Source organism: Lissotriton vulgaris, chromosome 5 (assembly GCF_964263255.1).
Source record: "Lissotriton vulgaris chromosome 5, aLisVul1.2, whole genome shotgun sequence".
NCBI classification, from domain to species: Eukaryota; Metazoa; Chordata; class Amphibia; order Caudata; family Salamandridae; genus Lissotriton; species Lissotriton vulgaris.
Genome location: NC_141693.1, coordinates 1,695,485,179 through 1,695,502,188, shown reverse-complemented (window position 1 = coordinate 1,695,502,188; position 17,010 = coordinate 1,695,485,179). Strand labels below are relative to the sequence as shown.

The 17,010-nt window shown below is 40.8% G+C and overlaps 1 protein-coding gene across 1 annotated transcript in view; it reads left to right on the top strand.

Annotated features, from left to right (window-relative positions):
• The window catches only part of NSF (N-ethylmaleimide sensitive factor, vesicle fusing ATPase), a 696,320-nt gene that overhangs the window by 447,401 nt on the left and 231,909 nt on the right, over positions 1-17,010 (top strand). Inside the window, exons 10-12 of the mRNA XM_086923839.1 lie at positions 684-849; positions 10,716-10,790; positions 11,745-11,932. Coding sequence (XP_086779965.1) covers positions 684-849; positions 10,716-10,790; positions 11,745-11,932 — 429 coding nt within the window. The remainder of the gene's footprint in view (positions 1-683; positions 850-10,715; positions 10,791-11,744; positions 11,933-17,010) is intronic.

Below are 17,010 nucleotides of genomic sequence, written 5' to 3'. Positions count from 1 at the left end.
AAAATACGCAGCAATAGGCCGGAAGACTAAACTGACATTTGACCTCTGTCTTTGAATGTCCATCAAATGTGACAATATACATACAAAATGTAGTCATCTTTAATGCTCATTAACCTTCAGTGTTCCAGCATGGTAATTTGGGGGCGCGGCAGCACCCCTCTTTCTAGCGCCAATGATTAGCATGTTGTTGCATTTTGAGTGAGGGCTACAGGCAACAGTATTAGTCTGCAAGTCAAGACGTGGTTGGTGGTTCACTCCTAGGCTGGCTTTAGCAACACTCACTCAAAAAAAGCTGCCTACGATACATGGAAGTAGTTCTAATCACTAAGTATAGACCCAACTTTGTAGGCACTAATACGATCTTTAGTTGAAAATGTTTGCAAAAGAACATCAAGCCACAAAACAGGGAAGGGTGACCTGACGTGTAAACACGTAGAAGTAGATACTGGGCACAATTAATCCCTCTTAGGGATCTTCAAAGCAGTACCTTGTTTTTCACCTTCATTGTAGTTATGATTAGGTAGCAGTTCTATATCCATATTGAAGCCTGTGCTATTCTTTGAGGTTTGCTTTGAGCGCCATAAGACTGTTGAGCTGTTTTTGTTTGGTAAATGTTGAGTGATTGTGAAAAATAATTCCACACTTATATTGTTAATTAGCTCCGCATTTCTCCTTTATTCCAGCTTGGAGCAAACAGTGGACTTCACATCATTATATTTGATGAAATTGATGCCATTTGCAAGCAGAGAGGTAGCATGGCGGGAAGCACCGGCGTCCATGACACTGTTGTCAACCAGTTGCTTTCCAAAATCGATGGAGTGGAGCAGCTCAACAACATCCTTGTTATTGGTACAGAATGATTTTCACTGGGGATGCATGTGGGCTGTGCAAGGGGGAGCAGGATATTTCTGTATCAAACACATAAGGGATAATAGTTCTCTTAGCCCCTAATTCCAAGTTGTGCGGAATAGGGTGGGGTGTTTACCCCACTCAGTAAAGACCATTATCCAAGTGTGAGGTATTTAGCATGTGGTTGAAGCACCTCCTAATCTGCGTCTTCTACATCAGTCATAACATGTAAATTATTTTTTTTTACTGTCAAAGCGAAAGTTAGAGCTTTTCAAACTGTAGTTTCATTTCTAGAATATAAAGTGATATGCTAAATTCTAGCATATTGCTGTCATTTTTGCTCCTAAGGCATACTTTCTTTTTGTCATTGCATTGAATTGCTGCTTCAGTTGAGGTCACCCACAGTCCATGTTAGATTTGCTGTTCTTGCACTGCTCCCTGAATTCAAAATAATTATACTAATTTAAGTTTGTTTCAAATTTCTTCACACACACAGAACGTATTAAAGCTTTCAATTTTGCTTTCTAATGTGTACACATATTTTAGTAATCTACTAATATTGCTTAAAGTTATGAACAGCTGCAGACCCCCTGCAAAGGCGTTGTCGACCCACAGGTTCAGAACTATTGTCTTAGTCTGTTTTGACTCACTACTTGTCCCAATTGAATTGGCAAATGTTAATAACTTTCCGGAAAGGAAGCTATTTTTAACACTCACACTACTTGGACAGGGAACAGTTTCCTCAAGGAGGTAGCTGCAGCCAAACATAGAATTCCCTTTGCAGTACTTTACAGCACTACTCTCTCAACCTGCAATTTTCCAAGCTGCTTTAAATACCAAATACATCCTCCTCCATTCCAACCCATATAGGTCACTGCAAAATACAACACACATCCCTCCTTTCCAAGTCACATATCCCAAAAACTCTGCAGAAACCACTGCAATGAGACCCAATACTTCAAATCCTTGGACCTGTGTGTGCTCATTCATGAATGTCTCCACATTGATGGTCATAAATGTACAATATTTATTTTTAACCTGTGGCAGATCCTAGAGAGTTTCCTATCCAGAAATCAACTTTTGTATGTGTGGAAGGGAGTAAGATGCCATTTCTCAAAGGCAGACATAACTTTATTAGATTTAAATTGTTCTCTTTACCAGATTCTTTCTTTCTTTTCAAATCAGTAACACAAGACCGGATTGCAGCATGAAACCACATGTGCTGCCTAGATTAACATGAGTGCAAAGGAAACTATATGAATAAAAAAAGTAGCCTGATTTGCTGGAAGACTAGAGAACAATAGAAAATGCACTGTTCCTTTAAGAAATTGACAGCTTCCATCTCCAGTATGCCTTGTTCTGGCAGGTGCTTCTCCATCTCATTTTTTCAGTTCAAGCAGAATGGATCTCGAACACTTCAGTGGTTTTCATGTAATTCCTTTTTAGGTTTTTCACCTCAAAAGTGTTCATAGCTTTACTTAATTCTGAATCTTATACCTTTCTGTTTAATTTCATTTTAGAAGGAAACATTTGTTTAAGTGCTTTCACTCTTCATGAAGTGGCCATCCTGTGGGAGGAAGAAATCTGCTTCTGACCTACATAAATTATGTGCGGTCTGATTTCCATCCTACCGTCTGTGAAAGGCTGCAAGTTGTGTCAGAACAGGACAAAAAAGAGCCCTCACCAGATAATTGCGAGTCCAACGATATACCTTGATGTCTTCTCCTAGAAAGATGCCAGTTCCATCAAATTCATTTCTTACTTCAGCTATCCTAGATGATCATCCACCACCAGTAGATTACACTCAGACTTAGACATGGTACTTCTGACACAGCCTTTTCATTCTTCGTGACCCACATGCTGCACCACCTCCCCTGACTCATACACCTTCCGCCTTAAACACACACAAAAAATATAAGCAACATGCCACACCTCGCAACTTTGCTGCCCCATGTCTACTGCACAACAATGCTACACCACAAAAGCAACACAGCACTCCAACTCACTCTCAAACACCATCTCCAACTCATACACACGCAGACCCATCAAAATGCCTTCTTATCATGCTGGATGAGGAACATGATACAGAACAGCTACACGATTGCTATCCTAATACAGCTAATACCAGCACTAAAAACACACCTGCTACAAACCCACACAATACTGATCACTCTTCTACAAAACAAAGTCCCACTATCACTAAAAGCCACTCACTAAACTGTCTACTAATAAATGTTCGATCCCTCTCTAAAAACAAGCATCACATCTACGACCTTCTCACCGATGCAAAACCAGACATACTATTCATAACTGAATCATAGTTGGGAGAGGATATGGCTCCAGTCCTGCATAAAGCCATTCCTCTAGGCTGTCAAATATTCACCCAAAATCGTATAGGCAAAAAAGGAGGTGGTCTAGCTGTTGTATTTAGCCAAACATTACATATCACTAAAATTGACATTTCCATAAAGAATTGTGAGGCTCTTTTAACAAGATGCAATCCTACACCATCTTCCTCCTGTAACTTCCTGCTCCTTTACAGGCCTCCATCTAGCAAGGCAACATTCCCAGAAGCACTTCTAGACACAGTCTCAAACCTGATAACAATACTCTCCAACCTATGCGTTCTGGGTGACCTTAACATTTGGTTTGATAAACCCAATATGACCCATCCAAAAACAATAATCACCGGCCTAGACGCATTGAACCTGCATCAGATTGTCCACAATCCAACACACACCGCTGGACATATCCTAGATGTCATTTTTGCTAATACTGAACTAGTTACCTTTCAAACTATAACTCCAGTCACATAATCAGACCACCACTTGGTTGGTTTCCAACATAAAACAACGCTAAGCGACTCACCTAAAACTACCTTACACCCATCCACCTATCGGCTGTGGACCTTTCCTGGGCAAACTGAAAGAAGGAGCAGTGTTCACCCAGATGTCACAATTCATTGAAGAGAATGACATACTTTCAGACTTCCAAACAGGATTCCGTCTGGGAAGAGGCACTGAATCTGCCCTCCTTGCCATCTGGGATGACCTAAAGAGTACAGTTGACCACAGAGGGGTTGCTGCGCTACTTCTCTTGGACCTCTCAGCTGCCTTTGACACGGTTGACCATGACACTCTGAAACAAAGACTTTATGAAGCCGGCATAGAGGGAACAGCTCTAAACTGGATCGTATCCTACCTTCGAAACAGAACTAATGTCATCCATACCCCACTTTTCTCGTCCAAACCGTACTCCACAAAAGCAGGGGTCCCTCAAGGTTCTATCATCTTGCCCATGCTTTTCAACATCTACATGAAGTCATTACCAGTACTGATCAATACATTTCACCTCACGTGCTATAACTATGCAGATGACACGCAAATACTCCTTCAACTGGAATGCCCCAAAGACATTGGAAAATCACCAATTTTCAGCTGTCTCAGAGCCGTGGATCAGTGGATGACTTGGAGCTATCTCAAATTGAATGCTTAAAAAATTGAAATACGTGTGGCAATTGGAAACATTACAACCCGCTTGCCGCATGGCCTGATGAACTGGGATCACTGCCTAATGTATCAAAGGAAGTAAGAAACCACAGAATGGCCATGGACTCCAAGCTGTCGATGATTGCCCAAGTGGATAAACTAGCAAGATCAAGCTTTGCTACTATAAAAACGCTGCAACTAATTTTCCCTCATTTGGGATTTCCACACAAGGTCCAAGCTACTATCTCCCTTGTTCTGTCCAAACTCGATTACGCCAATAGCCCCTACCACGGATCACCTTTAACGACCATGAAAAGACTACAACGGATTCAGAACTAGGCTGCCAGACTACTCTTGCATATCAAACCGCGAGACCACATCTCCCCTGCCTTGAAAGCCCTGCATTGGTTACCGGTTGCCAGAAGATCCACGTTCAAGCTGCTTTGTATCATCCACAAAGCAATGCATGGAATAGGACCACTCTTCATCAGGAATAAAATCACCAAACACATTCAACAAAGGAACCTCCGCTCTAAAGGAGCATCTCGCCTCAAAATCCCACCATACAATAAAAAGACCATGGGTGGCACATCCTTCTCTGTTCAAGCAGCCAAACTATGGAACTCTTTACCGCCCAACATAAGGTCCACCGACAACCACCTTATCTTCAGAAAACTACTCAAGATTTGGCTCTTCCCCACATAAGCACCATACGCAAACAGAAATTTACAGGATATCCCTCTGTATATAAGCATTTGTTTTCACTATAGATATGCACCTATCTTTGTTTATTACTTTGTATAAACATGTAAAATTATATTATGTTAAGAGAAAAAAAAATCATCTTTGGTATACATGTACATACTTCCATTGTGCATCTATGTACCTATGTACCTTCCATGTACTTGGATCTGTGTGTCTGTTACTTTTCTCCTGAAAAAGCATATCCAACGCACTACCCTATTTCTCATCCTGTGCCTCTATCAATATCTTTAATCTACATATACTTACCTCCTTTATGTATCTATATACTTTCAATGTACTTATGGATCTATATATTTATCACTTTATTCTACTTTAGCATTTCCAATGCACTACCCTATTTCTCAGCCTATACTTCGCTCAATATATCTTCTAGCCCAACCTTCTGACTCATCTCAAACTTCTTTCTACTACTCCTTCCAATGCACTACCCTATCTCTCATCCTATACATCTATCAATACATCCTCTACATCCACTCGCTCATTTATCCCAAACCCCATACCCACTACTATGATCGCCAAAATAACCTTTTCTAGACTCTCTCCTACTCTACCCCTCCTTGCATCATCTGACACCTCTTTTAACTATACCGATCCCCTAAAACAAACCTTTCTAAACTCTTCCCTCTGACCCCTCCCCTCCAAAACTCCTTTTTACTCATCCAAAAGCCTCCTCCTACTGCTAAGACCTAAAAACAAAAATCCTTCACTCTCTTATCCCTCCACTATCCTTTTCAATCAAAATTAACAGACTAACATATTCACTTTTCAAATTCCATATTCAACTATACTAATATACTACCCAAATAACTGAATAACATATCCACTACTCAAATTACTTCATATTTATGCTATACTCCTTTTCAACACTAATCCTTTATGGGTTCCAGAGTGGCGTGCTACTCTGCAAAAAAGCGCTTCAACACCCATCAGGGGTAACAAGTGCTATATGAATGCAAATCTTTCTTCCCCTTTTATTCCTCTGCTATTCTTCTCACTCCAAGTAACTGACTAATATCCACCTCTGAAATTGCTTCATTTTTTCACTATATTAATTCACCATTAATCCTTTATAGGCTTCCTGAATAGCGTGCGTCAACAAGCGCTATATAAATACAAACCTTTGTCCTCCTCTGTCCTTCTGCTATGATTCCAAATCCAAATAACTGACTAACCTATCCATCACTTAAAATTTACTTGCATGTTTCACTATACTAATTCAACACTAATCCTCTATGGGTCCCGGAGTAGCATGCTACTCGCCGAAAAAGCGTTTTGACACCTCGTCAGGGATAGTAAGCACTATATAAATGCAATTACAATACAAAACAATACATACTGGGTCTTCTTTGCATTCTACTCCAATAGGGATCACAATTTTCCAGGATGTCCTTATTTGGGGAGCGTCTAAGTTGAACATTCCTGTTGATGTCCTACAAAATATGTTTATATTTATTACCAGGCTTTGCTGAGCTAGCAGAACAGAAGTTTATTGCCACAAAGGTAGCAAACCAACAATCCTGGAAAAATAGAATACACTATTTAGTCGCAGAAAGAGCTCAAACCTGATTCTGTAATTATCTTAGCAGTTTGGAAGAAGCGTGCTATAGCACCTGGGATGTTAGCTGCCCTTGACCGGGATGGTAAAAAGATTGACATCAATGGGGGAAGGTTTGTGGCACTGCAGCAACAGTCTTTGAAACAGCTAGCACAACAGCTCTTCTTGGGAACTGTGATAGAGATAATTAACAGCTTTGAAGAGGATCTCTGAAAGAATGTAGGTAGAATTGTAAATAAGTATAAGGAAAACTGGCATTTAATCAGGTCATTGGTGCCTTCATAAACTCAGCATTCTTAGAAATCTACGACAGAATTTCTTTGAAACTCTTTCTGTCCACGTGTAAAATCACGAGCGCCTTAGTCTCATATTATGATTATGATTCTATCCTTGACAGGTTCTGTCCGCTTTGGCCATCATACACATAAGAACATAAAGAGGATAAGGGTATGAGGCTGAGGTACTCAAACATGTGTGCCTAAAAGCGAGGAGGAGGTCCTCTAGTGGCTCCAGGACCATCCTTACTATTCAAGATATAGAGTTCAATCCTCCTGTAGTCTTATAAGCCTGCCTTAAGGCAAACGGTACCTACCTTCTTACCGAAGAAAATCTGCAAAAGGTAGAGGACAGTACCAACAGCAGCATTTGTCCTCCTTTGGGAGGAACCACTCTCACACAAGATGACTCCCTCACTTCCTCTTCTCCTTGTGCCACTCTGGTGGGTGTATATCAAGCCATCTAAAAGTGGCAAAATATAACAACCGACAAATCGATTGCTCCTCAGGGTTCTCATCATAAAGCCATTTCTGGAGGGTTTAAAGAAGAATTTTCCTCCTAGATGGCAACTTTCTCCAGCATGTGAGCTTAATTAGGTATTGTTGAAATTGATGGCTTGACCTTTTGAGTAAACAAATGAGACATCCTTGCAGCATCTGACTTGAAAAGTAGCCTTCCTAGTGGCCTTACATCAGTTTTCAGAGTTGGCAAGTTTCAAGCTCTCTCTGCAGTGGAACCTTACACTTTTTCATCAAATAGGCTAGTCATCAGGACACAGACATCCTTTTTTTCAGAAATGTGTGTTTCGTTTTCATATTAATTAGACAATGTCAATACCAATATTCCTTACCCTTCAACAGAAAGACTGCTTAATGCCCTAAGTATATTAAGAGTCTTAAACGTTTACTAGGACAGAATTAAAGATCTATAGACGTCAAATCAACTCTTTCTCAACAATGTTCATAGCCATTCTGATTTGGTAACATCCTAGCAGTCTATTTTCAGATGGATAGTTTCTTGTATCTCCTTATGCCATCACCTGACTAATAAGCCACTACCTTGTAAGTCGAAAGCACATTCCACATGAGGAAAAGCAGCTTCTTGGCTGTGAAATTTTCGATATTTGTATTACAGTTATGTGCAAATCTGTCCGAACTTTCACCAATCATTAATTTTTAAATGGTGCTTCTAGATCTTTTTGCACGAAGTGCTGTTGATTACTACAAAGCTTCCAGGTTTGTGTTGCCATTCAAAATAAGAGCCCGCAGGTTTTTTCACGATGGACTTGCTGTTCTGCTCTCTGTTTATGTCTATCAGTGAAGATTCTACAATTAAGAACAAAATGTTGCTTGTACTTCTAGTTCTATATTGTAGGTATCTTCACTGAAGTCATAAACAACGCTGTCTCCTCCCTGGTCTCCTATTTTGAATGGTGCACATATATATTCTTACATTGCTAGCAAATTCAGCATACTGCCTCTAAAAGAGAAGAAGCCGAGAAGCAGCTGCATGTACAAAGGATGGTGGGAGATTGAAACTGCTGGATTTTAAAGAAACAGCCTATGTTTAACTTCTCTAGTCATTCAGCCTATCAATCTATATTTTTTCTCTCTTTATACACTTTCTTTGGCATTAGTATGGTCAGCATGTTTGGTTTCATGTTGTAATGCTGTGTTATGTGCTACTGATTTGAAAATAAAGAACTAGGGAAGTATGTTGCCTGTTAAGACTAAGAAGTTTATGCCTGCATTTGATAAATTAGAAGTGAGAGATTATTACCTTCTCCACATCGATATGTTGATTTTTAGTTATGAAGTGTTATCCGCAGGCATTCTGGAGTATTCTAGGTTCATGGCTGGAGTGAAGCTAACTATGAGGCAGAACTAGGATTACATGCATGTAACAAAGTTTCTACTGTTCAATTTTCTCTTCCACATGGCAATATACATAAACTCATTTTCACTTTATTGGCAACAACCTATAACTTGAATTAACTCCAGAAATGTCCATCTTCCAGGACTAGTTCCTCACCTTGCCTCATTCTTTCAAACTATGTCCGATTAATCACACCCTTATCATAGATATTTCCTGATTCAATCTACGCCATCCTCGCACCAACTTCTTTATATTTGTCTACTGCTGTAACTCTTTAGCAGCCATTTTATTTCACTGTTGATAACGTTAGCAAGGTGAAGAATCGTGCATACCTCTCTCCCCTTTTATCTGGTTTCAACACATTTCAGATTACCTTTAATTCCCACATATCGTCTGGATGGCAAGTTTGTTTTACCTAGAGTCACTGAAAACAACACCACTTCCATAAAACTAGGTGGTAACAAATAGCTCAACAGAAATTTTCCACAGATGAATACATTGGTATTACGCCAGATAGCGGGGGGGGAGGTGTTGTGAATTTAAATATAGAGGTATAAAGTTTGGGTGTGCGAAACTCGCATAATTTGCTTTTGTACTATTATGAAAAATATCATCAAAATGTTGCGCAATTACGTGAAATAGAAAAGTGGCCTTTGGTGCTATATTTTAGTGCAAAATGTGTCATTCATTTTGGACTCGAGGATGCATTTCACTTTCTAAAAAAATAGCGTACAAAACAGAAGTGCCGTAAACAAAAGCCACCTATTTTCTGGTCATTTCCATATTAGCAAATTCAGCATTACATTTTTGCAATGAATGGAGCATAATTACGCAACATGTCATAAATATCATAATTTCAGGAATTTTACTTAACAAGCGTAACGCAAAATTACACAAGATCACGCCAGTATAAGGTAAATTTTGCCCCTGCCGAAAAAGCTTTCCAGTTAAAAGATAATCAAATATGCATTATATCCATTGATGACTCACAGTCTAAATAACCACTGTTGAATACTTGGCATTGAACTGTTCAGGTTCCTGGTATTTCTCTTGTATCATCCTTAATGGTGTTTGATAATCCGTGATGTTAGACGTATTAGTTACTGAGATCTGATTGTATAATAATGGAGACAGCATAATTATGTATATAATGTGTGTCTAATTGTCCTAACTTATTTTGTTAGATTTATCATCTCACTTCTCACATTATCAAACCTCACTTTTATATTTAAATATCTACTATTGTGGTTCTGGTCCAAGAAGGAAGCGTGGCTTGTATAATAGAAATAAAATACCCTGAAAATATGTGAATGAAGAGCGGTTGCGAGCAAAGAATTGCTGACTTGGTCAGGTACCCTGTGTGATTTAATTCTAGTGTCACCCCACTAACAAGCTCTACTGTAATCCATGAAACCCTCTGAAGTAACTCTACAGAGCTTTATACAACTCCTATATATCATTAGATATGTTCAGAACTTTTTTTAGATGAGCTGCTCATGTCTCAATTATTTAAAATTACCCATATTATGGTTGTCTTTATACATATGCAGTTTAATAGTCATCAACAATGTGATTGGTCAAGTCGTGTTTCCAAAAGGCCTCCTTCCTGAGGACTTTGTGTTAATATTTGAGGTGTCAAGCATATCTTCATGGCATTACTTTCTTTATCCTCGCCCTTCGAGCCTTATAATTCTGGTGCACTTAAAGACAATAAGATGCCGAGGTTCCATTACGGCAAGAACTTGAAGGGATACAAGTATATAAACAAGAAAATACAGCCACATTGGAAAATTATGTTTTCTGTTCTTATTTAATGTTGTGCCCTTTAAAATGATGGTTGTCTTTGACATGTATGTCTCTTTTTACAGTAAAATCTCTAAATGCCAGTTTTCTATGGTTATTTCTAGGCATGACCAATAGGCCAGACTTGATAGATGAAGCCTTACTCAGACCCGGAAGGTTGGAGGTGAAAATGGAAATAGGTAAGTATATTAGTAGTTTATTTACATTTTTGTTGATAACTTTCTATGGATTAAAGTTATACGGGATAGTGTAGGAATATGTAATGGAAGTACACTTTTAGCAGCTAAAGGGTAAGGTTTTATGTCCTAACCTCTTCTTAAGGGGATTACGCCTGCTCTGTGTTACAGGGAGAAGGGCAGTTTTATGTGGACACCTCTATGGATAGATAATCCAAACCAACAGTGAGATATGTCTCCATTGCCTGTTTATTAGATAGTCTTCTCTAACTGTTTCTGAAGGAACTACCTCAAGTGAGAGAGAAGGAGTTTATCCTTTGCACCAAGGACACTTGGACACTCTGAAAAGTGGTGATGAGTGTTCACAGCCCCTTGCCCTTGAATATTTACATGGTGAGGAGGATATTTATTCTTCCACACCTGCCCATGCTTTGATTCCATGTTGAAGGGCTCACCCACAAGAGATCGAGTGGAATTTCCATCTTCAGGCCCCTTCATGTTCCCGTCCTCACTGATAGAGTCAAACTTAGCTACCTAAATAACCCTTACTTTATCTTCCTGCTGTGGACCAGAGTAAGTTCCAATGCAACGTGTCTCAAAGAGCTTGGCCTGTTTTTCAGAACGATGTCCTACTTTTCCATTCTGAGGAAGAACGCTTCCCAATGTTATATCTTGGGGATGGGGGCAGGGGGAATATATGGCCCCCATAGAAGGTATTAAGGATGGATACAGTTGGATCAAGTGTTATGTGTGATATCCTGTAAGTTGTCTCACATGCATTTGCAAACGGGTACCTCTGTCCACAAAACAAGCCCAGTAATTGAGCTAATAAGCCTAATTATGTTGACTTTGAAAGTGATCTGCTGTTATTGCTCTTAGCAGCACTCTGGCCTAGCTTAGGTGTAAAGATGTTTTTAAGAAGCTGCTTCATTTTCGTCTTTTATTCTAACCCGACAGGTTTACCGGATGAAAGGGGCCGTGTTCAGATCCTTCATATTCACACAGCAAAGATGAGAGATCACAAATTGTTAGCTGGAGAAGTAGATATTAATGAACTGGCCACGGAGACGAAGAACTTCAGTGGTGCTGAGCTGGAGGGCTTGGTCCGAGCAGCCCAGTCTACGGCCATGAACCGGCACATTAAGGCAAGTGCCCAGAGCTGCTTCTGTTGTACTCTGAGATTCCTGTCTCTTCCTATGTCTGCTTCCAATGAGACATGAAAGAAAAGCACATTGTCATGGTCCTTTTACTACTTGCCATCTACTTCCGTTGATTGTGCAGTTCTTTCACAAGAATCAGAACTGTCAGTTGTGCAAATAGGAAAGTCTCTAGCTTTGTGTCCCATTTTCAACCTATGTAGTTAGTAGACTGTGTTTTAAAAAAAATATATTATCATTATTATTATTTGAAGCTTGTAAAGCGCGCGGCTACCCCCAACGGGGGTGTCCCGGCGCTGCGGACAACAGACAACCAGAGTAGTTCAGCGTGGCCTAGCTTTTGGAGAACAGCCAGGTTTTAAGTTTACTTCGGAACGACAATTCTGATGTAGTGAGCCTAAGGTCTAGAGGGAGGCCATTCCAAAACTTTGCAGTGATCACAGCAAAGGCACGGCCGCCCATTCTAGAACGACGAAAGCGGGGAGCACAAAGAAGGCGAAGGTGGTTTGATCTGAGGGCACGTAAGGAATGGCCAGGTTTGAGCCTATTTCTCAGGTAGGCAGGACCCAGGCCATTGAGGGCCCTGAAGGCAATAACCAGAGCTTTAAATTGTATGCACTAGATCACCGGAAGCCAGTGCAGCTTAACCAGATATGGTGAGATGGAATGGCGATATGGGATGTTACAAATCAGCCTAGCAGCAGCATTCTGCACAATCTGCAACCGTTTAATCAGGTAAACAGGGGATCCTACATACAAACTGTTGGCATAATCCAAATGGGAAGTGATTAAGGCATGAACAACAGTCCTCCGAGAATCAAGCGGGAGGTAAGGCAAGATTTTCTTAATCATCCGAAGTTTGGCAAAACAAGCTGCGGTGACTTTGTTAATTTGGGTTTTTGCAAGACAGAGCATTATCAAATTGAAAACCCAGATTACGAGCAGCCTGAACTGGGGCCGGTGGGGGGTTTAGCTCTGCGGGCCACCACAGCGTAGTTGGAGGAGGGGATTTCTGATTGAAGAATAGGACCTCGGTCTTGTCCGTATTGAGCTTCAATTTATTGGTAGTCATCCAGGAGGAGATGTTAACAAGGCAGTTTTGAAAGTTAGACAAGTTGCCGTCAGAGTGGTCTCTAAAGGAAAATACAAGCTGTGTGTCATCAGCATAAGAGATACTCTGACCCCCCAGGATTCCACCACTTCTGCCAAAGGAGTCAGGTAAACGTTTAAAAACTGGGGACTGAGTGAAGAACCCTGTGGGACCCCACAAAGCAGAGGTTTTTCTGATGATACATAAGGCCGGAGAAAAACCTGCTGCGATCTGCCCTTCAGAAAGGATCTTACCCATACCAAAGGTGTCCCCCCAACACCGATATCGCGCAAACTATCCAGTAGGATGTCATGCGACTCGGTGTCGAAAGCCGCGGATAGGTCGAGGAGGACCAGCATGGCCTCCTCGCCCCCATCCACGCACTCCCGTATGGACTCCGATACCTCTAATAGAGCAGACTCAGTGCTGAAACCTGGCCTAAAGCCGGATTGGGAAGCGTGTAGTAGTTGCTTAGATTCCAAATATTCAGCCAGTTGCTCCTGCACCACTTTCTCTAGTATTTTCGCTGGTTTAGGGAGGAGGGATATAGGCCGATAGTTACTAAAGAGTGATGGGTCGGAGTCTACATTTTTTTGGGATTGGAATCCGCATGGCCTGTTTCCATAAGGAGGGAAATACGCCAGAGAGTAGTGAAGAGTTCCAGATGTCAAGAAGCGGGCCAATCAACAATGGGGCAAGGCGGCCCAGTACCTGTGCAGGGGCCGGGTCGAGGGGTGAACCCGATTTGCACCGGTGTAACAGAGACAGAGCGTACTCCGCCGTTAAGGTTTTAAATGAGACAAATGTTTCCTCATGAGTGGATTTAAAGTCAGGCAATTGGGAAGCCCTGTTCTGATTAAATGAGGACGAGATATTAAGAATTTTCTCCTGGAAAAAGTCAGAAAGCCCGTCAGCAGGCCAAGGCTGGGGGGTTAGAAAATTCCTTAATAATCCTAAATAAGGTTCTTGACGAATTTTCGGCAGCCTTAATTTTCTCTGCAAAATGATACTTCATAGTAATGCGTTTAAGTTTCTGGAAGTTTTAAGGGCAGTTCTATAAAGGATTTTGGCGGCTGGATCATATGACCGTCGCCAATCACGTTCCAATTTTTTGCATCTACTCCTTTCCTTACGCAGATCCGGTGAAAACCAAGGAGCAGACGGTTTGGATCTTGAAGAGGTTAGTGGTAGCATAGGGGCAACTAGATCAATAGAAGATGAGAGACACCAGTTAAATTTGGATACATCTAGATTCAAATCATTGGAAGGCAGCCCAATAAGCTTAGTGAAAGTAGGTTCAAGGGCAGTACACGTGACCTTATGCCATTTTCTATCGTGGTCCCTGACTTTGGTTGAGAAGCCAGAGGACTTTTGTATGGTCAACTCAAAGGGGATCAAATAATGATCAGACCAAATGAGAGGTAAAGCAGGTAGAATAATAAGGCCGGGATGATTAGAAAATACAAGGTCAAGGTATGGCCTGCTTGGTGTGTAGGGCCCTTTACCAGCTGAGTCAGATTAGGTCCGAGCATAGTCGCCTGGAAATTACTAGCTCGTGCACATGTGCCTACATCTACGCGTATCTTTTCAAATATATGCCTTGTCTTCCGTTTTCTTGCTTACCTAGAATTATTATTACAGTATCCTGCAGTAACAAATAAGCATGGCATCATGTTGGTTCTAGCATGATTCACCACTTTTTTGTCTATCGACTCAAGAAGTTAATCTCATTTTCCCTTTGTGGTCTCTTTTCATATGCTAAATTTATCCATGTAATATTCCCTTAATCTCCCATGTTTCCTTTTATGTTTAATGTGCTCAAATACATCGTGTTTGCACCTTCTTTTTTTGCGAATGTTGTATTTCTTGCTTAGATACTATTAGGAATGTAACCGGTTTGGCGGCGGCTGGAGCAGACTGCCACCTAACTGCTTGAAAAGATTTAAGAAATAGCACATCTGTCACAGAATAACCTGTTTTTATATAGTGCTTCATACCTTGGCTTAGGAGATGTAAATAAAGGGTGTCAGTATTAGGTTGCCTAATGTAATACTCAATTCACCAACCTCGGAGAAAAGAAGACTGAAGTGGCCTGTTAATGCCATCACTTCATCTGCTAGCCTTAACTGAGACTGTCATAACTTGCATACTCAGTGTATGCCGGCAAACTGAGAATGCAAAAAGACAAATGATGGACAGAATGCAGAACCATGTCATACATTCACCCCTGTAGAGAGATCTGGGCCTAAATCCATCGTTTTTTTGCTCCCCATGCCTCTCTAGTTTGAACCCAGCCAAATGCAAATCAGTCTTAACCCTGCACCATTTGTTTGTGTAGCACTTTTCACCCTAGGTGGGATTGGTATGCCCAGACGTGTGTTCACGGTGCCACTGGATTCAAGCTAGCCTGGCCGATGAAGGGTAATACCCAGTAACCGGTCCCAGGATGCTTGTTTCCGGTCCAGGGAGGACTTGGCTTGGCAGTTTTGTCTGGACTGTTCCCATGAAGCACAGGGTCAAGACTGTTTTGCATATGATTGGGTCTAAACTGGGGTGGCATGGTGAGCAAAAGAATAGGGGGTTTAACCCAGATCCCTTGACTGGGGATGAATGTATGATTTATTCAGCATTCCGTCCATCATTTGTTTGCGCGGCAAACTAAGAGTGGCAGTGGAAGGACAAACTTACATGTGAATCTGCCCTTCATCATGCCCAACAATTTATACTAAACCTAATACCTCACATCTTAAGCTCCTCACTTCCCTTTGCCTCTCCTTCACACTGCTCGCCTACTCTCGTCTTCGTAGATGACCAGTGCAATATACAGTAATACTTTATGGTATCCTGTAGTAACTGAGAGGTGGGATGTGGCATTTACTAAACTCACAGTATGTGGGTAAAGACAGTTTTCAATGTCCCTCCTCTCTTCACACAGACCTTTCAGCTTTCAGTTGTTGTACTTACTCTTTATTACCCTCCCCTTTTCCTGTATTCACATCCTATATTTTTGTGGTCACCCTCTTATGTTGGTCACCCCCTTATACAAAAGGTTGACACTTCTCTCTTTCCTTCTCTTACACTTAGCCTCCCATGTACTCTGTAAACACGTTTGTGTAAGACCTGAGTATAGGTGTCATTTTATTGTGCTGTCCTGAAGGAGCAGAAACCCTTATAGAGAGCCCGGTTCTTACAACAGGAATACATTGCACCCTTTATATTTAACATGCATATTGGTTTGTGAGGTAAGAGAGTCACAGATGCCTAAAGTGCAAAATTCATCACATTCTAGTGTAGTTGCAAAATTCGTTTTTTTATGGTTTATTTGTAAAGCAGTTAATAATTTGTAAAAGTAAATGGCAGTGTTTTTTGGAAGACAGCCTATACTTTAAGCGTCTAGTGCTCACTGAGTTTTGCAAGCGCTTATGGTTTTTGGGTCTCGAAAAATATTCCCCATAATTAGAAAACAATCTTACAAAATGAACTTTTTTTTTGGGAGAGTAATCCTTGAGTTTGCTTTAATTGAAAAAACGTATGATATATGATATGTTCTGTTTTAAAATATTGTATGTTCCATAGAGCCATTTGATGTGCTAAGCAATTCCACCAGTATTTATAAGGATCTCTATTAAACATACATCTTTTTGTAGCCTAGAACAATTACATTATAAATGACCTGAATGGCTGTGCCTATCAATACCAAATGAAGCAGAAATCTACTTGGTTAACACATTTGGTGATGTTGTAAAGTGTTAATTTTTGTAGCCTGTCTATATCATTTAAAACCAAACCTGCAAATGCTTTGATGACATCAGAGAGGATATAAAAGACTTTGCTGGTGCAAACCTTCCAAATTAGTCCGCACCCATCTACTGCTACGACCCAAATTAAAGATGTCTTTGAACTCCTAGAGACAGGTTTGCCCAAGAGAGGAGACCGGGAAGAGGACGAGATAGAGATGGAAGTGCTCCAGAATATG